At 36.0% G+C, this 24,046-nt stretch overlaps 1 protein-coding gene across 20 annotated transcripts in view; it reads right to left on the reverse strand.

Moving 5' to 3' along the window:
- The window catches only part of RIMS1 (regulating synaptic membrane exocytosis 1), a 314,192-nt gene that overhangs the window by 121,966 nt on the left and 168,180 nt on the right, over positions 1 to 24,046 (reverse strand). For all 20 annotated transcript variants that reach the window (XM_085056508.1, XM_085056507.1, XM_085056506.1 and 17 more), the window contains exons 6-9: positions 9,328 to 9,395; positions 8,504 to 8,614; positions 6,800 to 6,899; positions 5,246 to 5,369 (exon numbers count right to left, since the gene is read on the reverse strand). In XM_085056508.1, coding sequence (XP_084912634.1) covers positions 5,246 to 5,369; positions 6,800 to 6,899; positions 8,504 to 8,614; positions 9,328 to 9,395 — 403 coding nt within the window. The remainder of the gene's footprint in view (positions 1 to 5,245; positions 5,370 to 6,799; positions 6,900 to 8,503; positions 8,615 to 9,327; positions 9,396 to 24,046) is intronic.

A 24,046-nucleotide genomic window follows, 5' to 3' on the forward strand; every position in this document is an offset into this window, starting at 1 on the left:
CTTAACATTTTTTCACTTTCCAGGTCAGACTTTCCAGGGCATTTCTCATCAGTCTGAAGTATTTACTTACCATAATCAGATTTTTCTGTTCAATATAATGTTAAGCTAGCAATATTTTCTTGTGCTAGAACATGAACATTCTCATCTGCAATATAGCTCTGTTTGTAATAGCACTACTTCTATATCTCAACTAAGGTTCACATGTGGAAAGAGTGTTTCAAGATGCAAAGTGCCACCTACAGTGTCAAGTTCTATAGTCCTAGTGTGGTTAAAGACAGTAACCCTGGATTTTTTTTTTTGTATTGTCAACAACACAGTAGAAAAAAAAGGCTAAAAATAAACTTAAAATATTAATTGCACATATAAACAATTAATTTCAGATTCATATTTATGCTAAGGCACTGTCACATTATTATAACCAATGCAGACAAGTCTAATAACAAATCAACATGAGAAACAGATCTGCATAGTTTAAAAGAGGAAAAAGCTGAATGAATGGAATGCAGATGCAAGATCAGGAAAAAAAGCTGGTTGAGAGTTCTTTCCTCACATAGAGCTGGTGATACAGACATCCTCAACAGCTAAGAGTAGATGACAAAAATAATCATATCTTCCCTAATAGTTTACTGACCATAGAGAAAAGAATTGAAAATGCAATTTAAAAAATGCATTTTTCTAAACTTCTTGTAATTTCTTTGAAAAACTGACAGAAACACTGGAAAATAGAACATAGATTTCAATTCCAGACAAAGTGCATGGTTTTCAATAGAAATGTTATTTGAAATTTCTAAACCTTTATAGTAAAATGGAAAGAGGTTTTTTTTTTCAAATATCTATAATTTACATATATAAAAGACATATTATTTAGATATAATTTTAGATTTATAGATATATATTATGCATGTCCATGAGTGTGTATATATATACAAATTATTGGTAGGAAATCTCTTCCCTAACATATTTGTCTTGTTTAAATACAGCTTCACACTGAATTGCAAGACACAAAAATAAAATAAAATAAATAGGGAAAGAAAGAAAGAAAGTATACAGTACAGCACTTGATTACCAAACTCATGTCAGAGTATTCTAATAAGCTCCATAACAGTTCTGCCATATCCTTCTGTCTATATGTGAATTTCTTACAAATTGATTAATCCTAAAAAATTCTTAAATTTTAGATGCAAAGAAGTAAAGTAACTGGAGTAATAGACAGACTATCAAATATATGTGTGGTATTTTTCAAAATGTTTGCATTTTAGTTAGACAATAAACATTCTAAAAGGAAACTATAATCCAAAATTTTTATTGTAAGAAAACTAGTCTTATCTAGCCTGCTTTTAATTTTGGACTGCAGGAAATATATGATTTACAAAAAAGCTCTTCAGAAGAAATACTAGCTCATGACTTAGAACATTCAAAACTAGACTAGTCAAAAAAAAACAAAGTGAAAAGTTGCATGAGAAATGTAGTGTCAGACACACATCCAGTAGGGAGCTGCCAACATCAAACTTTTGCTTTCCATCTCTCCCTTGGAAGACAGGAGTACTTTGTGGTCTTACATGATATTACATATGATTATCTTATGTCTGATCCTTCCCCACCTAACTGAATACAGAAACTAAACCAAACTATACCTTAGGTTGAAACTACTCTGTGCAGATACATCGATTGTGAGAATCACTGTTTTGCACAGAAACAGCTATAATTTCTCTGAGGGATATAGTCAAGAGGTCGATCACTGACGACAAACCTAATTCAAATGTGGTTGTAACCCACACTTCTTAGGTTGCTGTAGGAACAGATCTATCATCTTCTACACCCCAGAGAGTTTCTAAAGAGTTTCTGAGTACCTCTCCCCAGTGCTCATCCTGCTATTTCCAAAACCATTTCTCCCCATCAGAACCTGTAGACCAATCTCCAGTTTGCATTACATTACTTGAGCAGTTCTCTGCAGTTCAGTTAGTTTATGATGGAGGTTCAACCTCCTTGCCAGGACCTAGAGCACAGTAACAGTCCCTGCACAGAGGAACGGAATCATATCAGAGAAACAACAGGTTTGGCAGCATTATCAGTGGAAATGTAAGCCAAGATAGCTAGCATCTGACAAAGAAAACAAAGAGAAATGAAAAAACATTTTTTTTACCTGCACTGTCCCATAGAGCACACAAGAGATGGTGAGTTAGTTACCATGCCACGCTTCTTCTCCAAAAAGCATACTGCCAGAGGATTTTCCATGCTGTTCTATGTTAACCACCTCTCACATTGTATGCATATTCATAGGTAATTCCTTCCCTCTATTTAGATAGCCAACCCATTAATTCTACTTTTTATAGGTTTCCTATCTACCTTGTATTGCAGCCATTAGAATTAGTGTCAATTAGTTTCTATGGAGTTTCCACGGTACTATTGCGGTTACACTGTTTATTGTTGTTATGCCTTTATCTGCTAATAGTGTTACATGCCTCACATTTTTCTCTAATAAACATCCTACAATTATCCATTACTCAAAATTACATTTGCTGGTAGACACAGAAATCCAAATTTACAAGACTGAGCAAATTGTTTAGACCGCAATTTTGTAACTGGCAGTCTAATTTGCAGGCAATCTAATTTGTGGACTTACAGTCCTTCCATTATTCACTTAAGGCAAACTGTCATATTTGGGCTTTTTAGACCTAATATGCTAGGAATTTTTCAATCAAGACCATTAGAGGTGCTGGTACATTATTTGCATTATTAATACTGAGAGATGAAAACATTTAAATTATGTAGATGAAATACCATTTTCAGGCCTTTCGGGAACCTGTTCCCTCACAGGAATTTTAGCTGTAATGGATTATCACTTAATGCTGTATCAAGCAACTTCAATTTTGCTTAGTCAACACCTAACGTAGCCACCGAACTTTGAGATCCTAGATTTTTTGAACGGGATGAAATAAAATTCCCTGTCATGAATTTGAAACAATCACACAGTTTGGAAAACAAGATAAAGTGAAGCTAAGAAGAAAATCAAAGTAATCTGTTGATGCAAACCAACCATTTACCATTATGCAATACAATTTACATAGATTATACTTTTTAAGAAAAAAAGGAAAAAGAAAATCCTGTGCAGTATGCTCCTTTTTTTGATAACTACTATCAGGCTTTCCTTTGTTGTATAATGTCTGAAATTTTTGACTATTTTCAGATGACAGACAGGTAAATAACTCCCAATCTGATAAAAAACAAGTCGACTTTGACTCATTACTGCAGGATAAAGGGGAACTGTCTTTAAATGTCAAAGTTCTATGCTCTAGGGATATTTATTTGTTCCCATAACACCTCCAAAAAACAACCTGACCCTCAAGCAAAAAAAAAAAATTAAGGAATCTGTTGAGACATAACTCTACAGAATAATGTTGTTCTATTATGTAAAAACCTCCATGCCAAGATTCCATTTATCTCAAAATAAAAGCACAATCTGATGTGCTCTATTTCTGCCTGTGTATTGAAAAAATATGCATGGGTCATCCAAAGCAAAACTTTACATTTTATTGGTACTGTTTCTGGCTGTACCACTCTAGTGTAAAATCCACTGCTCAGAGTCAGGAACATTCTTTGGTTTTGAACACACTTCCAAAAAATGGTGGCATTTTCTCAGTTTTTCTTCAGGAATATGTCTCTGGAATGCAGTCACCTTGTATTTCATTTTTCTGAACTACTAGATCTATTAGATTTGTAAACTAGAAGAATATATTTGGTTTAATACTGAAGTTATCTTAGAAGGTTAAGGGCACGCAGCATTTGCAATTATATTGACACCAATAAATACATCTAAAGTCCATTATTTAAAATGCCAATCTAGCACTTTCCTTTTACATCAGTTGCACAGTTGTACAAATCCATTTCCAGGTTTTCTTTAACTGAGATGTGGAGTTCAGGTCATCTCTGGTATCAACGTATTTCTTTTTTGCTGATTTAAACATAAAAAGTAGACTTCCAAAAATCTTCTTAAGGTATGTTATTTTTAATTATAAAGATGTTTGACTGAATTTGCAATTTTCTTTCAAGAATATATCCTAATTTATCTGACTCAAAAAATGCAAAATAAAGCTTCTACTCCCAAACAGTCTTCATCTGGATGGTAATTTTAGCATTTAACAGCCACTATTATTACATCAAACTTTCATTTTCCATTAGAAGGTCAAACTGATAGGTGGAATTACCTTTTAATGCCAATTTTATTTAAGTACTTTTAATAGAGATTGCCATTAAGAAGGCAAAGGTTATTTGCAAAATATAGCTACACTTGCATATTACAGACAAAATCAATAATCAAAATTCAAAAGAAGAATATTTTAGTCAGAAAAAAGATGGAATAGCTTTTTGTTTCTAAAACTGAAAAAGTATCATATTTGAGGCAACAAAAAATTATAATGAAGATGAAAATAGCAAATTCAAAAGAATCACTTTTTATTGTTAATCATGAGACTGTTTCACAAGGTAAATATGAGTTTACAAAATATTCATATTCAATGCTGTAAGAGTTATCTCAAAACATTCTTGATATCACTAAAACTATTAAGACTAATGCAGGGCCAATCACCCTAAACTTATTTATCAGAACAGATTTTATTTTTCTTCTAAGGTTTATTTGGGGAATCAAGAATATAAAAATTATTATAACAAAGCCCCAAACCTGGGTTCATAAAAGTAGAGATTATAAACATAACATGTTAATGCATAACAGGTTGATGAAACTTTTTGTTTCCCCTTTTGACCTCGATAACAATCATTTCAGGGTAAACACAGTCTTTTCAATTAAAAGTTTTGTGTTTCCTTTTTTAGCTCTTTAAAGAAGGCCTGTTTAAAATCCTACTAGCATTGACATTAGAATGTTGCAAGGCTTCCCTCTACTCATGAAGACCTTTAAAAGTTACTCTGATCTAGTAGGCTGAAAATCTGAAAACCAGAATTTTCTCATCCACTGTGGTACCTAATCCACCAATTTTCCTTCACCACTTGGCAAAAACCTTTATAGTACTTTGACCACACAGAAAACAGCAATTATTTTTATACATATACTGCAAAGGCACAAGATTGTAAATGGTAGTGAAGAAAATGGTCTGTATAGAATGTCAATAACAGAAAGTGAATCATATCCCATTATTAAGCAATAAAAAATAATTAACTCACTAATAATCCCTATAAAAGTCCCACTAGCAGAAGTAATAGCTATGCTTAAGAATCAAGTCTTTAGTCTTACCCAATAGGCCTTGAAACAATAATTTCAACTTGAGGTTCTGATTTTGATTCTAAAATAATGTTGTAAACTTCTTCATTTGTAGCTCCAGGCAAAGGTTTACCATTCCATTCTAGAACTTCATCCCCTTGAATTTAAAAAGAAGTTTATTTCACTTTCATATTCTTTTACAAAGAATGAAACTTATATTACCAAGTAACATAAAAATACTTCAAAATCATAAAAGAGCTGTGCTGAAACCTTTAGACACTTTCCTGCCAATCTGCTTTCTAGCTGGTTGGCTCCCAGTGCTTACTCTTGCACAGGGATGTTCTGTTTCTCATGCAAGGCTTCATATTTGCCATTATTAAAATTTTTGAACTTTGTCCAATTACTCAAAGATTTACCAACTATACAAATTTTGAAGGCTTTTTAATAAGGACAAAAGTGTAATTTTGCTAACAGCAAGTACTCATCTGTGCCTTTTTTGTGTTCTAGTTCCATACAATATGATGAAAAGACTTGTATTTTCCCAGACAACGTATTTTTTCTGAGAAAAAATTTTAGCTCTAAAACTACTTTTAGAAATGAAAAATAGGCTTTCATTAAAAAACCCCAAAAAAACCTAGACCAGAATTAGAAACAGGATTTCAGCCCAAATACTTCAAGATTAGTGGAGACAAACTTATTTTCTCTTTTTATAATCTAAAATTTAAAATCTATGAACAACTTGGTGCTATCAACCCCATGCATATTTATTTGGAAAAAAAGGAAAAATTAAAAATGCCAGAAACATAGGATATTTTCAGAGACTCATCATCCTTTCTACTTCTTTATTACTATTTGCTCCACACAATTATCCTAAAGCCATACACATTGGCATTGGAGCTTCTGGATTCTTAAGGTACTTTGCTTTACTTGTAACAAAGCAAAAGTACTTTGGTTCACTAAGACAACACTTGGAAAGTCATTGCTTAGAGCTATGGTAAAACTATAAACCATTAAGAAGTGATTTTGAAAACCAAATGCTGTGCACAATTCTCACTTCATTTAGAAGCTTGAAAAGTGCCAGTAGAACATCCATTTATTTATAAGTGCAATATATACATCTAACAAAAATGAAATATTTTAGGACCATTTTCTTGGCTTGTTTTCCATTTTCATTTGTAACAGTTAACACTGAAAGCAGCACTAAGAAAATGCACTGTGTATGCAGTGCATCATCCTTCGGTGATGTGAGCTTTGTTTGCCACAATCAGTTTTATAAAGAATGTTTGCATTGCTTCTGTAGAGTCTAATAAGCAGCTCCTGAGCTAGCAAACAAAAACGATGACAGTGACAATTGGTCCTGTTATTTGCATACCTCAGGAGTGTCTTTTATTTTGCTCATATATCCAAACAATTGTATTTCAAAATAAATTAGAAATGTAGGCAACCATAGCATTTTATAATAAAACAATATTGTTCTGTATTTAAAAAATATCACAATATCACATGACCAACGTTAGTATAAATTAAAGGTTGCATTCAATAGGCCATTAAAAGACAGTATATTTTATATGCAACTGATTGATTTACCTGCTCTGAGATGCCCCACCACATCAGCCAAGCTACCTTTCTTCACTTTGGTAATGAAGGCACCGAGTCGTCCTAATTCTGTCATTTTTCCTCCAACAACCTGGTTAATCACAAATTTGTGAGTCTCCAAGCCACAAATCAGACATCACATCAAGCACAAATATATACTGATTAATTGAAAGCTTAGCAAATACACTACTATTAAATATGGGAGATGAGTTCACAAGAATGTTGACACTGGTATGAAATAGGCACTCTCATCCAAGGACATGACAGGACAAACCAGCAGCTTCTGGCTTTTATTAAACAGAACTGAAGAGATCTGTTTTTGAAAATGACTACATGATACAGAGATCAGGAACATCAGAAAAAAAACAAGTGCCCCCAAGAGACCAGACTGTAAATAAAATACAAAGAAAATGTGGTCTTGCTGACTTGCTATTCGCTTTAGCTGTCTTACTCTCTCCCGTCAGGTGGGGGGTTTTGGTTTGGTTTTTTTTTTTAAAGTCAAAAATATCCTGCAGGAGTTTTACAATCAAATGAAACAGTAGAATGATGGTTCACTAGGTGTTAGTTCCTCATGTTGCAATCACAATAACTAGCAAGAACTTTAATAGCAAAAAAAGATTCAGAAGCCTACCTGCCAACGATATTGTCACATGATAATGTGTAAAATTCATCAGTGAGGGCCTTCATATTATACACAACTGACACTTGAAAAATCAAAGAGAAACTCTACAATCTACATTTCCTACTAAGACCAACCTTCTTTTCCTCACACATTCAAAATGTATTGTTTGCTGGCAGCAAAAATCAGCCTTGTGCTATAGACTCCTAAATATTTAGCAGAGTGAAGCTGTTTTCAACTTTTTATTACCATTCCACAGTTTCTCACTTCAAGGTGGGAATATTTCAAATTTTGCATTGCTTCTGTTGTTCTCAGTGGAAAGTGGGGGGACACCCAAATTAAATTCTCTCAGCCTTTTTTGTTGCTCCATAGATTTAAAAATATACACAGAGAGAGAAATTATTGAACTGGTTGAACTGTACTCCCCACTAGCTTCATAAACATCACTCTCTCTCTCTTTCCAGTGCTCTGGCCATTTAGAGACATGAACCTAAAAGTTTGCTACAAATATAAGTTAGGGATTTAAGTAACTCGACAGTGTTGCCAATGTCTCAATTTTGGGGCGCTGGATTAACTGGAGTTACATTTAATGTAACCTCTACTATGATTTAAGAGGCTTTTTTGCAATTTTTGTGTAAACGTTTAGTTTCTTTCTACCAAATGTCTGTTTTCAAATGGCTGTGTGGCTTTTAAACACTGACCTTGTAAGCATTTGTATGTGGATGAATTACTTGACCAAATTGCAAACAGTAGAGGCAGAAAAGGCAGGACCTCATGAATGTATTGCCATGTGCAGTATAAGTCTTGCAGACAGGATGCTGAATAAACATACCCTTTTTAATCAAAACAGTTCAGCCTCTTTGTCACGGATGACTGAAGACTGTATAGAAGGAGTAAATGTATTTACAGTCATAGTTTTTCTGTATAACTTCCAAACTTACTAAAAGAGAAGAATACATTTTTTTGTCAAAAGACAGTATGATTTGGAGAGTCCTCTGATTCAATGTGTTAGACCTCTGTGTCTAAGGTCAGTGGTACTTCCTTTCATTTTAGCACACAAATAATGTAATACTTACTTTTAGCCCCAGTAATGCACCTGATTCTTTAGGCATGGTTGTTCTCTTGTTAAGAATAACACGGCCAATTAAGCGATCTCCCTCTTTGGAAGGCTGCCACGTTACGGGATGCTGTTAAAAAACGAGCAGTGGAATTAAAGAAGTGTGACCATCTTCCAGTGTTTAGATGCACATGCATAAACCAATAGAATTTCTGTAGCATCATGCCACTGTAGTCACAAAAATCCCCCAATGTGTTACATATTGCACCTGAGCTGTCTATGATTGTATCTGTTGGACCCTGGCTACATGAAACATTTATGCCTCTTGTAAGAAAATCTCAGCACTAAGTCTACAGATTTAATTGTAATACATTTCAAACTTCAATACAATTAAACATTTTAGGCACACCTTAGGTAATAAAATTAAAGCTTTAAATTATATTACTCCAAAAAGCACATTCAGAAATTCTGTTCTTTAGAATAACACGTGTTATGCAGGTCTACCATATAATATTGAAATTATATTTTCCAACTCCAAGTCTTAAAAAAAAATCACTAATCTTTCCCAGAGCAGCATCACACTCCCAACTGCTTTGTCAGTTCATAGTGAAATCTGGTGTCATGTCTATACAGGAATTAAAGTCAAATTAAAATTCAGACAATTTTACAAATATGCATTGTGATGAAACTTTTTTTCTGATTTCCATTTCCATGGTCTTCTAAAACAAATTTTTAAATTATTTGCTTAGAATACTTTTTTACAGCCAACTATCTATGCCGAACTCTAATAACTAGCAAACATTTTCATTAATACTTATGAACCACTATTTTTCTATTTCTCACCGAACTAATAGGGGATGTCTCCCTGCTGTGCCACGTGGCAGGATCCAGCCAGTAATAATCCAAGTCACCTGGAAGAATATGAATAGAAAGAAATGTGTAATCTCTCAAACAGAGAAAGATGTATGAATGATTACTTCTTCATGAATGAATTTTAAAGTGCAATAGTTTGATGAAGCAAATGCAAAACCTTTATTATGATTCAAATCAATATATAAATTTTAAAACAATATAGTGTATTAATATAAAAATGGAATCACTAAAATAATGCATTTATTTGCACCTCTGCTTTCTCATTAATTGCACCTTAGAATTGGTTGTGCACACTGCCTATTTTTATCTCTGCCCTGTCCAAGAATGGACCCCAAAGCATCACATTCACAGCCCTCCTCCTCCCCATCATCTCCATAATAAACACACAGGACTACAGCTAATGATGACACAAGATAGAATACTCCACAAAATAGGCACTGAGCTATAGTTAAGGACAGAACAGTCAACCAGGCTCTCGAATTTGCAAAGATCAATGCTGTGACAACAAGTACTGTACAGACAGAGAGGCACAGGAGCTGGTAACAGAGTACCAGAGAGAACAGCTCACACAAATAGAGCAAATAGTACCAACAGCAGGTACAAGGCTGCAATCTTCTCTTTCACTTGGGACAAATTTATATGCTGTGTGTATCAAGAATAAACCCATGAATTACAGTGGTCTGGAAGCCATCAGCCTACCAGGACAAGGAGGTCACTTTAGGCAATATATCTTCAATATCTTACTTTATAAAACAGATCTCTATATAAACTATTGTTAGATGCCTGTGTTCTAGTAGGAGTAGTGACCTAATAGAAGCCCAGACAAAGCATGAAAGGGAGAAGAAGATACCTTTACATTAAAAGACTATTTTTTATTCTTTCTCTGCAATTATTAGGTGCCGATTATGAAATACAGATTGTACCATTCTCTATAACCCATAAAATCTTTAATAGCTTACCATCTACATGATCATATGCACAAGTTTATTTTTAAACAGCATATTACTATCATATGCATAACCACATGAGGCAGTTTGTGGTTTCATTAGCTACTGCAGTTCAGCAAGTTTGGAAAACACATTAAATCACATTAGAGCTCTTTCAGTTTTATTTTTAGCATCCTTCCTTGTGCCTTTATAAACTTCAAAATTACTGCAAGAACAACAACAAACCCACAAACTACACTGACACCTGCAGTGCTGTCAAGTAAGCTTGAATCTATGGCCCAGAGCTCTCCAAGTTTCAGTAATGGATCAGTAACACCAAAAATCAACTCTCTCCTGTGGGGGCTGGACTGCCACCGGCAAAACACAACACACTTTGTCTTGTTTCACAGCTCAGCAATAGAGAAATGTTCAGGAGGGAGTAAGTGTCAGGTCCAGCATGCAGATGTGCTCAAAAACATTTCTGCTCCTCCCCATTGTTCCCTGCATTCTTTTCCTGTCTTCCTTCTCAGTTTCAGCTTCTTGCTCCTAGTTTCCTTGCTGGTCTTCCTCCTGGTTACTGTATATCTGTGACCATGTAATTCATGCACCTAGCATCATTCTCTACCAAGTTCCTGCTGTAGCAAGATCCTCTCATACATCTTCTGTCTTGGCTAACCTGCTCATTTTCCTATTCTCACCATCTACCTACCCTTTGCTGCCTTTCTTCCTGCCCATTTCTTTTCTGTTGTCCATCTTCTGTCTGCTTCTGCTTCCAGCTTTGGCGTCCTTTCTTAAGGTTCTGTATTCTAATTCCTCTTTAACCTCAAACCCTTTGATATTAAGCAACATTCCTGCACCCTGCTTCCCATATCTAAACCTCAAGGTGTCTGTCGTTCCCCCACTTCTCTCTGTCCCATGCTTTGCTAAATGCCAAGCCATTGGCTATGTCCACATCAGCTGGCCATGACACCAATTCTCTCGCCCTCTGCTCTCACAATCTGAGAGTAGGAACTGCACTACAAATGCAGCTCTACTGAGCTGGAACATGAATGATATGCTCAGAAGCTATAAAGGTAGCTATCAAATCAAATATCTTGAGTGAAAGTCGCTGAAAGTGGCAAGTCTGCAATTTGGTGAATACTTTAAAAGCTGCAAAAGTGCATGTATTGCAAAGAGAAATGTGCACATGCTTTAAAAAATACTTGATTTTAAAATTTCCATTAAAATTCAGTATGATACAGACCACTGGCACACAAACGTCTGGGAGAATTTACAACCATAAAAACGACTATACAGTGTAAAACATCAGCTAATCTTTTCATAAACACTCATCAAATAGAACCTAAAAGTTAAGACACAAATGAGCAAACTCCCCAAAAGAGTTTAAAAATATTTTATGCCAGCAACACTGACACTAGGGACATCTGCAGTTAAGTACTCTGTTATATCTTTAAAAATAATTTCTCCTTGACCATTCTATGCCATTGCAGCTGCTTTGCCTAATGCCTATTTATGCAGTTCTTGCATTGCTATACTCCAGAACTCTGTTTGTTTAATTGCACAAAATAACTTCACTGTACTGGCATTACAGAGATCCAGGAATAGGTAAATAACATGCAAAAAGTTACTAAGAGCATAGCTTCAAAATTTCAGATTTTCTCAAAAAAACACCCACCAAAACTGAAAAAAAAAAAACCAAATCCCTATACACAGAGAACACTCTTCATTGGTAAAAGCCATTAAAAAGAACTAGGAGAATAAGAACAAATTAAGAAAATACAGAGAGGAAAAAACTACTTTCATAAGGAGCAAATAATTGCTCTACAGGCTTAAAGTGCTTTTAAATACTTTTTAAACCATTATTTAAAAATATGAACAACTTAAAGATAATAAGCCCCTATGAAAATACACATATACTGTATCATTATTTTTGTACATTTTTGATGTATTTCTAAAATATACTATTAAAAATGCATTTGCAGTTTTAATGTATGATTTCCTTAAGACCAACCGAGTGAAACAGAGTATGTATTTGTAACACCTTTTTCCTAAGGGAATAATTCAATATCCTGTATCAGTATCCTGATAGCAATGAAATCTTTTTCCAGTTAACAGGCTGACGCTCAATTACTTTACTCTTGGATGCCCATGGATACAATAATAAATTACAAGACACAAATTTGTTGAGCTTTTTCCATGAGGAGTCTTTTACTGCCTTCAATCACAATTCAAGATGGGGAGTAAAACTCCTAATGAATTGTCATTGTTATTATACCCACAACATGTGTGCTTTCAAAATAAAGGGAAAGCTGAACTCATACCACCAAAACAACACTTTCTCTAAAATACTTCATCTTCAGCAGCACTATCCATACCAAAAGCTAATGCTGGAGTACTGTGATTTCAAGTGAGATCCTGAAAAGCTGAGAAGTGCTGGAAACACCAGCCTTGTCTCTTGCAAAGCCAAAACAAGCACAAAATATTAGTTTGTTACTGTGTATGACCAGTCATGCTGATTTCCAAAGAGTCTTGAATACTGGACATAAAATACCCCTAGATGTTTTCCCAACTCCATCCAGACCATATTCAGAGACCACTGATATTCAGCAAAGAATGTGCTTCAGCTATTTGCTCAAATCTGAAGACAAGAAGCCGAATCTACTGCTAAGTCAGTCAGGCCATGTTAGGCACTTAGTTGACCACTAGCAGCTTGTAGCTGCTAATTAATACAGCAGCTCTTCCAGATAACTAAGAAACTTAGACAAATATTTTTTCAGAGGCTACATCTAAAATTACTCTGCAAGCTGAATAGTCAGACTACGTCTCTCTAATTAACCCACAGAATCACAGAATAGTTAGGGTTGGGAGGGACCTTAAAGATCATTTAGTTCCAATAACCCTGCCATGGGCAGGGACACCTTCCACTACACCAGGCTGCTGCAAGCCTCATCAAATCTGGCTTTGAACGCTGCCAGGGATGGAGCATCTGCAACCTCTCTGGGACATCTGTTCCAGTGTCTCACTACATTCACAGTCACGAAGTTATTACTAGTATCTTATCTAAATATACTCTTTTTCAGTTTGAAGCCATTTTCCTTTTTCCTATCACTACAATCTCTAGCAAAAATTCCTTGTGCAGGCTTTATCTAGTCCTCCTATAGGTAGTGAAGAGCTACTAGAAGGTCTTGCCAGAGTATTCTCTTCTTCAGGTTGAACAACCCCAACTCCCTCAGCCTCTGTTCATAGGAGAGATGCTTCCATCCTCTGACCATTTTTGCAGCCTTCTCTGGACTCACTCCAACAGGTCCATGTCCTTCACATGCTGGGAACCCAGACCTAGATGCAGCACTCTACATATGGTCTCACCACAGTGGAGTAGAGGGGCAGATTCACCTCCCTTGACTTGCTGGCCACACTGCTTCAAATGCAGCCCAGGATGTATTTGGCTTTCTGGGCCACAAGCTGCCAGCTCATGTTGAGCTTTTCATCCGCCAACATGTACCAAGTTCTACTCCTCAGGGCTGCTCTCAATCCATTCTCCACCCAGTCCATCATTGTTGATCAAATCCACGTCTCTCCAGTTCAGAGGCAAGGATGCCACATGGGATAGTGTCAAATTCTTTGCACAAGTCCAGGTAGATGATGTCACTTCTCCTTTATGCTGTAACCTCATTGTAGAAGGCCACTAAATTTGTCAGGTATAATTTGCCTTTAGTGAAGCCATGTTGGCTGTCACCAATCACCTCCTTATTTTCCATGTGCCTTAGAGTAGTTTTTGGGAGGATCTGCTCTATGATCTTGCTGGGCACAAATGTCAGACTGACTGGCCCGTAGCTCCCAACATCTCCCTTCTTTCTCTTTTTAAAAATGAAGGTTATGTTTCCACTTTTCCAGACAGTGGGAGTCTCACCAGACTGCCATAACTTCATAAATATGATGGGTAGTGGCTTAGCCACTTCATCTACCGGTTTCCTCAGAAGTCGCAGATCCATCTCCTCAGGCCCCATGGATTTGTGCACCTCCATGGTCCTAGATGGCCTCAAACCTATTCTGCTACAGTGGGCAGTTTCTCATTCTCCCAGTTTCTGCCTCTGCTTGCACCAGCCTGGGCAGTGTGGCTGGAGCACTTGTCAGTGAAGACTGAGGGAAAAATGTAATTCCGTACCTCCGCCTTCTGCATATCCCTGGTAAACAGGCCTCCTGTTTTCCTTCCTTCCTCAACATTTTCTCTAGTCTTTTATTACTGGCACACCTATAGGCACTTTCCTTGTTGCCCTTGATGTCCCCAGTCAGATTTAATTCTAGAAGAGCTTTAGCTTTCCTGACCTGATCCCTGGCTGCTTGGACAATCTCTCTGGTAAGTTGCTGTTACAGATGCAATATATACTATTGTTAATTAGGAAAGTACTTCTGCACTTAGGGAAAAAAATTCTATAATTTTATCAGAAAAATAATCCAGTGTATAAACAACACATGCTTAAATCATTCTACCTCAAGCTGCAACTAACCACATAAAGAGAATACATGAGTATCCTGGCTTGGAAAACAGTCCTCACATTCATGTGGCAAGCAGAGAGCTCAAAAGCTACTTATTTCCTATTTATACAGAAGCTTCACAAAAAATGCTCATTATCTCTTAGTCTCAAACCAACACACTTCATATGTCCTCAGTTAAAAACTTAAATCCTTGCAGGACAAGATCTGTGTTCTATCACCAGCTCAAGGACAGGCTGGCTCATGCAGTTTGTGGGAAGAATGCACCATAAGGCTGTGAAATACAGGTTTTCTTTTTTACTAAAATATATGTAATTGCATTCGATTTTAGTTCCCTGCTGGCAAATGTCTTAAGCACTGAATATTAACATACTGTAAGGCTCCAAAGTTAAAAATTAAGACTAGCACTCCATAGAAATGACACTTTATATACATAATACTCCTATTTCAGGTACAGATGTGGCATGTAGCTCTCAAAGCTAGAGCTAGCCTCTTAGGTCGCTCCCTCAATTCAATATTTATTTAGGTGTTTCCATTTAATGATGAGATATAAAATTGCTTTTCTATATCTTAATTAAATTTCTGAGTAACAAAAAAACATTGGAAAAGGGTCTACAGAGCTTTATCAAGCACTAGGCTTTCAGATTTAGATAACTGACAACCTGGGTTTATTCAGTGCAAACTGAAAATAAATGGATATTCCTTACTTTTGTGTTTAGAAGACATTTCACACTCTGTCGCATACAAAATGATCGCTTCAGCATTTTATTTTGAAACCAACCCCTAGTTAAAAAAACTATTTTAAAGTGGTCATTATATTGTGAGTAAAGCAGTGCTGATTGATATCTGCAAATAAGAAATACAGAAATGATTTGGCAAGGACGTAGTGAACTTATGAAATATTATCTAGATAGTTAAGGGCATCAATACTAAGCTAAAATCTAGTGAAAAGGAAAATGCATTTGACTTCTCCCCTAGTTACTATGGCAAAGTTATTCCTTTACAAGAGTTTGCAAACTCACACTTATTTTTGATTTTGTGAAGGAATGATTTCTCAGTTCCTGATTATGACAAAGTCTTTCAATGTATTTCTTTTGAAACTGGGCATAAGGTAAACTTCCTGTGGACTGTTTAAAATATAGGATGAGTTTTTTATCCAGATATTTATTTAGCAAAGACTTTTTATTTCATAGATTGTGATCTTCTTTTAACTAGGTATACAGTTTAGACATACCTTTTTTATAATCAAGTCTTGAACCTGTGTTTGTTTATGGCTGAAGGTTTCTCAAAAGATATACCTGGAAAACATCTTCCATCACAAAAACAACAGGGCCCATTTCCATGTTTCACAAAATGGACTTCCTATCTGAATTATTTTAGTGTTGTTTCAAGCCTTTATAAATTATTGAAAGCAAGGATTACTAATCTTGCCAATGGAAGCTTAAAGCCAAAAATCACAGTCTATCTAGTCAAGTAACAAACTGAGGATTTTTGAATGTTTATAAAAATTTTAACATGGACACATGGGACATTACAAGGAAACTGTTCTAAGTTTCCTGAATCTCTAAGGAATGTGCTCATGAACTCCCTGAGCCAACATTATTTGGTAATTTCACTCAAAGACTGAGAGTCTTTTCAACCCTTTTCAGCTAGATTATTATTTTTATCTCAGAGACCATCTAAACTGCTATTCTGAGGATGTGTAAGTTTTATTGCAAGCATGTGAGTCCAAGAATATGTATGATTCACAGAGGAATGGTCCTCAAAAAGGAGGGTCATCACCAAGTGTGACAGACTTAGAGATGTAAAATACTAAGCAAGATGCATGAACTTCCATTAAGCTGAAAGTTATTTTTAAAGGTTCAATAGAAATATTTTCTTGAGGATATCAGAAAAATGGTTACCACCAGGAACTTAAAATCAACAGGCAAACATTTTGATTTTGATACTGTGGCATTTAAGGATTTAAGGAAAATTTTGCTGTCTCAGTGTTGTCGCTGATTCTGCTGACTGGGATCACTCTCTTGAGTGAAATCTAATTTTGTAGATGGATGAAAGAAGATCTCCTTTTGGAAATTTAGAGCTTCTCTGAATGAATTTATTATTGCTATTTAATTCCAATTCAATATTGACACTAACTTGTGTCAACAGTTTCTCTGAGTTCCTGTATCATATAAGTAACTCTTTTTGTTCCGACATGATTTCTGGATAATATTTTTGTTCAGCGTATAATGAAATTTGAAAAATATATAGCAAGTTATCTCAAAAAGTCATGTAGTCTAGTAATTTTGGATACACATAGTTATCTAGTACACTAGAAGCCTGACCAGTTCTTGATATTTTTTCTGCTGTTCTGAAGGAATTCCCAGCACTTCAAACACACAATCCTGTTCTTCAGCATAACACAATTCTTTATCTTGTGAATTAGTTTGTGGTTTTTTCCCTATCTCCTGTGCACATTGAACAAATTGAGTAGGTGTTAATTGCAAAAAAAAAAAAGAGGTAATATTTTCATTTTGGTCTCCATTGACATTTTTCCTCTGAGAGTTTTAAAAGTCTTAAGTTTTTATTTTAGTATTTGTTAAAAACTCATTTATTAGCAAATTATAATTGAAAATTAAAGCTTAAAATAAACTCTCCTCACACTCTAGGGTGTTTCTATACTGCCAATAGCTAGAAATTTTAACAAGGATACAGAAAACAGGAAAAGAATGTAAGGGTGTAAAACAGCAGCCCACACATTAGAAGTCCCATGGATACAATGCTCACTAAGGCATCAGTGCCCTGGTAGCACACGTTGCAAATAAGGTGACCAAAACAGGCAATGCCAAGCAAAGCTTCTCTAAACACACATTTTCTAGTACTGTGTGGAAAGAAGAAAGCCATTTCTGCTCAGATACAGAAGAAAACACACAGTGTTTATAGACATGCTGATAGAAACAACAGCAAATGAAAGCAAAGCTTCTTGTTATCCACAGAACCAGGAAAAGGGGGAAAGAAAGCCTTTCTGTTGCCCAACATACACGGAGTCCATCACGCAAACCTGATGGTTTGATACTTAAGAAATAACTTAAGATACTTAAGAAATAACATGATTATAGTTCATAACCAAAGTTATGATTTCATCTGCATAGAAACTGGGGGATATAATTAATAGTCTAATGAGAAGAAAAGTCTGATGATCAGGAAAAAATGCTCCTGGTTTGCCTGAGCTTCAGGCCTGTAGAAATACAGCAGATGAAATTCTCCAATTAAAGAGAAAAGCACTTCAGCAGTACCATGATGGTCTCATATTCCAGAAGACCAAATTAGGAATATTAAGCCTGGTGAGGTATTTTTTTGTTTAGTTTTTTTGTTGGTTGGGGGTTTTCTGAGTTTTTGTTGTTGCTGCTTTTTCTGCTTGTTTTTGTGTTTTTTTTTTTTTTAATTATCATTCATGCGAGTCCTCAATTATGCTGCATTAGAAGATAATGAGAGGTTTTGTTTCTCCAGTTCAGAGGGACATATTGCAGGGAGAATCTTCGGACTGCACTCTGAGAGATCACTGACACAAGTAAAGCAACAAGCAAAGGATCTTTGGAGCTTTGCTTCCCACCAGTAGAGAGGACATAGCTAAGAATGTGAACATGAATAAACTTTGTGATCTTTACAAAGGAAAGGAAGCTGAGCAGAAAAAAAGCCAAAACCCTTTCAAAAAACAAACAAACAAACAAAAAAAACCCAAAAAACCCCCTCCAAAAACAAACAAACAAAAAAAAACCAAACCAAAAACCAAAAAACCAAAAAAAACCCAAAACCCAAAAAATGGCAGTGCCAAATAACCAAACCAAAACACTTCAACCTTAGAGAAAAAGAGGAAGCAGCAAAACAAGTGCAGCAATCATGGAAGTATTTAAGAAATAATACAAACATTAGAAGCAGAAACAGCCCAATTCAGAAGGAGAAATGCAGCCACAGACTTAAAGACTTTCCAACTAAGTAATAAATTTTCTGGAAGAATCAATGAAAAGTTCCATTTGAGTGTGTAACTTACAGCGATCAAGTACCAGGAAGCACACAAGACAAAATTAGAAGCACAAAATTTAATGCAATCAATGAAGTATGCAAAAACTGAGATAACTCTGCAACTATTTAGTCCCTAGTACTTAGTACCTAGTACCAACTAGTTGTCAGTCTAGAATACTACAGAAAGAATCTGCTACTATTTAGCTCTACCAACAGATTTCAAATACATTCAGTTGAGCACCTTTGTTTATGAGCATGCCATGTTAAGAGCAACATCAGAAAAAGTGTCCAGCATAGGGTAAAAACCTATTTAGAAAATCATATTCTAATCGTATTCAGCTAAAATAGGTAACAAATACCCTCTGAAGCATTTGTTAAGCAGGGTCTGCAGTGTTTGTCTGGAATATAGTAATAGTCAACCCTCACACTACTGTTCTATGTAACAAAACAGAAAAATATTAGATTTCTGAGCGACTTGACCCCAAGGACAAAGGAGTGGCTACTTATAGGAGGCCAGCACCAGACTTCCAAGCTATCCTGACAAACTAGAAAAAACAAACTGGAAAAAGGACATCAGGTTCAGAGTAGACAAGGAAATGGCTCCACACACAGATGAGAATAAACAAGTGTAGAAACAGAGATAAACCCATCAGTTGAGCACTAGCTGTGCAGAAGATGAGGCAGATACAATCAATCACAATGGTAACAGGAGAGGACAGCATACAAGCCTGGCTGCTGTTGGAAAACCACTATCCTTGCATTTTGGGAGTTAGAGGGTTGGCTAGAGACCAAGCCTCCAGTGCCTTTCCTACTTTTGCTACCAAATACATCCAAAGGTCAAACTGGTGAGGAACTTAAAGTTTTGTTATTAGCTTGGGGGATTTTTTTTTGTTTTATTGTCCATTATGGTTTGTCTTTTGGACACCTTTGCATTTAACCAATACCCTCACATAACTGACCTTGATGACAGTTCATTCTCGCAGGTTCTGTCCTTGCAGCACACAGTTCAATTTTCAGAGAGGAGTATTTAGGATACTGAAGTGTCATTATGGGGGAGAGATTATTTGAATTTAATGGACAGAGAGCTATTGATAGCCTGGTTTATTAGTTCATTAGATCTCTATAGTTTATTGTACAAAAATCTCAATTTCTCTTAAGAGAAACCAGAACTGGACCAGGGAATGTGGGGCTCAGTGTGATTTTAAGGCATCTTTTAGATCTCCCAATACCATGCTCTTCCAAAGGCTGGAGATGTGCTGCTGTTTGTCCATCACCCACAGCACAGCCTTGAATCACTGCAACACAGAATGTCACTGCTCTGTATTTCTCAATCCCAACCCTATTTCACCTTCTTCATCTACTTTTGTCAAGATGTGCAAGAGGTCTCTGGAATGCAGTTTACAGCCATATACCACTGTGAAAAGCCTGAAGAAGAAATGGGGATTTAGCTTCTTTATGTAGCTATAAACAACTTATTAAGCATGAGAGAGTCCAAGGCTTTGATCTTAGCCAAAGGTTTTCTCCAGTCTTATCCTTTAAATTCTGTGCAGAGCTAAGGCTGATCATTGTCTCTTCCCAACTTAAGCATTTTGTCTTCCTGATATTCCTGCTGCTGTTTCTGTTCCATCTCTGTTTTGACAGTTATTAAATCACATTTTCTCCAATGCATCCCTCCATCTTCTGCCCTCAATAAACTCTAATTCTCCTCTAAACTCTGTTGAAATTAAATAAATTTCAAACATGTATTTCTTAAAATACAGTGTCTAACGTTGTTTTCAGAAGGACAAAACCTCTTTCATAACTTGCTCTATCATGCATCTTCAGGATTAATTCTTCTAGTGAAAAAACTACTTTTCAAAATCAATTTTTATAGACAGTGTTATCAACTACTTAGATATAGAGTTTTAAAGATATCTGCTATTCTCAACATGCTGCATAATCCCCAAGGAACCTGCAATGGTGAATCCTTCCTCTCACTTCTCCCTGTGATCCTTCAGTGATTTAGCTGAGAACCTTATTTCAAATACGAAAGGGAAGAGCTGATGTCCTTCCCTGATCAGAAAGTGCAATGCATCAATATGATCATGCAGAAATAATGTATAAAATAACCAGAACTGTACATTTAATAAAACCCCTATATTATTATAACCATAACTGTACCTTATGCTGAACAAATATAGTTTTATTCTATGTTCAGGGGGGTTGACAATTTTCCCCCCAAAATAATATGCAAAATAAAAGCAACAGAACCACATTCCATTCTGAACTTGTTAAAGCTCCTAACAATAGCATAATTCAGGAGACTGAGGACATGTCAATTGTCTTCTGCCAAAAAGAAATAATAAACAGGAATGTTTATTTGTTTTCTGAAGTAAATTTCTAAATTCTTTATCTTTGACTTCTCCAAAATTCATTAGTCATAATGCAATAGGAATATTATTATTATCTTTCAGAAACACATTTATATTTTGATGTACACTTTCAAAATACAGATTTTTGTTTAAAAGCTCATTCCACATAACATCACTAATGTCAAATTATATTTTACACATGAGCCTTCAAAATATAAACATAACTGAAACACAAACTTAAAAGCAAAATGGTTCTTTATCCCCTGCTTAAGCTGAATATTTACTACAGTTAATACTTTACATTCCAAGGATACAACATCTCCACTAGAACTGCACAGTTAAATAAATCTGTTCATAAAAAGATATAATTTTTGTTTAAAAATACAAAATATAAAAATATAACTAAAACCTCAGCACTATACAGCTCCTTATTTACCTGTCCCTGAATGAAACGTATGGAGCAGAAACTGAAGAAACCCAGCAAACATAGCAGCTTCAGCAAGAGAATGTTTAAAGCACAACTGGCATCTAGTAGGTTGCTGAATCCAGCCTGCAACTGTGGCAAAACCGTAATGCAAGCAAAAATCCACTTCAGTGTGAAGGAGATGATATAAAAGAAGTCATAAGGTCCTCGCGTCCTGATTCTAAGCCAAATTATTCTGCAGTGTCAAACATTCACCACCGGTGACACCAACCAGGGCTAACGAGAGCTCTTGTCATCCAAACAGATCTCTGCAGTGTAGTGCAAGCATCGATTACTGCATTAGTTCACACACAGGCGCTGCAATGACAAGGAGTTTCAGTCTTTAGAAGGAGTTAATGGTTTTAGGAATCCGGAACAACGATCCTCAGGAAACAAGACGGGGAAAAAAAGCTCCTTCCTCTCTGGATAGAACAGGAAAGAAGTTTCTTCCTAGTGCTTTAAAGCCAGCAGTAGACACAAGCTCAGGCACCTAAGTAATCAATACCACTGCTGCAGTTATTATTTATATTCAGCAGTGGTGCACTGAACAAGTTTAATCAGCTGCATAGATGAAGCAATTGTGTAGAGGAAATGTGGCTCTTTTAATTTACGTAAAACATCCCAAGCTTCAGATTTACTTCTAGCACATTGAAAACAAAAATGGCTCTTGAGAAAAACTTACCACGTTTTACAAATTAATAGGATAATTTCATTCTTTTTGTATATAATAGATGTGTGCATGGAAACCTCATTTTATATAAGAAAAATACATTCCGAATAAAAAACTAACCCTGGAAAGATAATTTTGTATTCTAAATTACATATTCAAGATAAAAGAGAAAAGCAGAACCTGTCTTTGCAAAGGCCAGATGATTAGAGAATTACAGCTAATAGAATTTGCTAAAGTATTTCATCTAATGTAATCATATTCCAATTGATACAACAATAAAACTATTTCTGTGGCAGAGATAGTCTTGCTCTGTACAAACAGATGTTTCTCTGCAGCATATCCACACACTGCAGGACTTCCAAAATGCAATGCAGGATATCCAAAATACAAAAAACCTGCTGTTTAGAAACTAAAATGTGAGAAAGCAAAGCAAACAGAGAGAGGCTTAGAAGGGATAAAATATAAATAATTAAGCTAATGAGAGTTTACAGGTCTTTCATACTTAACAATATATGGACCTATTACTAATAATGCAAACACACTTTTAATCAAGTTGTTTCCCTGTAATTCTGGATCAAACCCAAGGTACTGAATGCTGTCTTTCACACTTCCACATGTCAGTCAACAGCAAAACTCACAGAGAGCATCCCTGGCCACTGCTGACTTTAAGTGTCCCCAATAGTACTGTATCAGCAGGAAGAAAATGCAACTGTCTAACTGATTTTTTCATGGACATGTACTTGTTAGGAGATGATTTTTTGGAGGAGGACAGTGTCCAGTCTTTATATATTTCAAGAGACAGTGATCGTCTGCTACTGACCCAAGAACATAGACCCAGCTTTCTCCTAAAGCTGGAAACATTTCTTGCAAAAGCAACAGAAGACAAAGTATGACAAATTTCTGATGCTTACACAGTACATCCACTGACGCTTCTGCATTACTCCTTGAAGGATGATCTCCTCTTCTGCCAGGGGAGGCACTGAGGGCTTTGTGTCACTTTCAGAACATTGCACACCTGTATCCTGAATACTCACCTCACCTCACCTCACCTCACAGCACACACTGAACAAGGCAGGGGATTTTGTCATAACACAAATCAACAGATGAAAAATTCTCATTTGCTACAACCTCAGAATTTGTAACTGAGACTGCACTATACCAGCCTTGTTTTCTGACTCATTTCAAGTGTTCCTGTCATTCCCATGGCATACATGTGTCTGTGAAAACAATAATGGACTGTTTTCCCAAAAGCATTTAGAAAGGTTGTTTGTGCCTCGTGGTGTAGTTGAAGCTCTGACTGTCTCCCATTCCCCCACACAATAACTCCCTGCTCCTCCAACAGGCAGTCCTCAACGTCCATTGTACCCACTACTATCCATAGCCTTGAGTTCCACCCAAGCCCAGCCCAAGTAGCCCCAGCCTAACAGATTGCAGAGGTGTCTGCAAGTATTTGCTGAAGAGTAAGAGAAGGAAGGAACAAAAGAAGAATGTTCTGAGGTCAGAAAGATAATTTTGCAGAAAAGAACAGTACCACCAACTCCAGTATCCATTGCACATCCCTAAGGGTAGATTTCATTCCTCCCAGCCCCAGTCACATCGAGCCTTTCTGGCTGCCAAAAAGGTTCATCTGACAACTTGAAAATCAAGTGCTAACAGTTGGTCTGTTTACTTTTACATCCACTAATAGTATCAAAGCAGTGCGAAACTAACTGGAAATCTGGACACCGTTCCATTTTCCTAGTGAAAATATATTATTAAGTTATAACACACATCTCAACTT

The sequence above is a fragment of the Lichenostomus cassidix genome, chromosome 3, assembly GCF_008360975.1.
Source record: "Lichenostomus cassidix isolate B80296 chromosome 3, HeHo_3.0, whole genome shotgun sequence".
NCBI lineage: Eukaryota > Metazoa > Chordata > Aves > Passeriformes > Meliphagidae > Lichenostomus > Lichenostomus cassidix.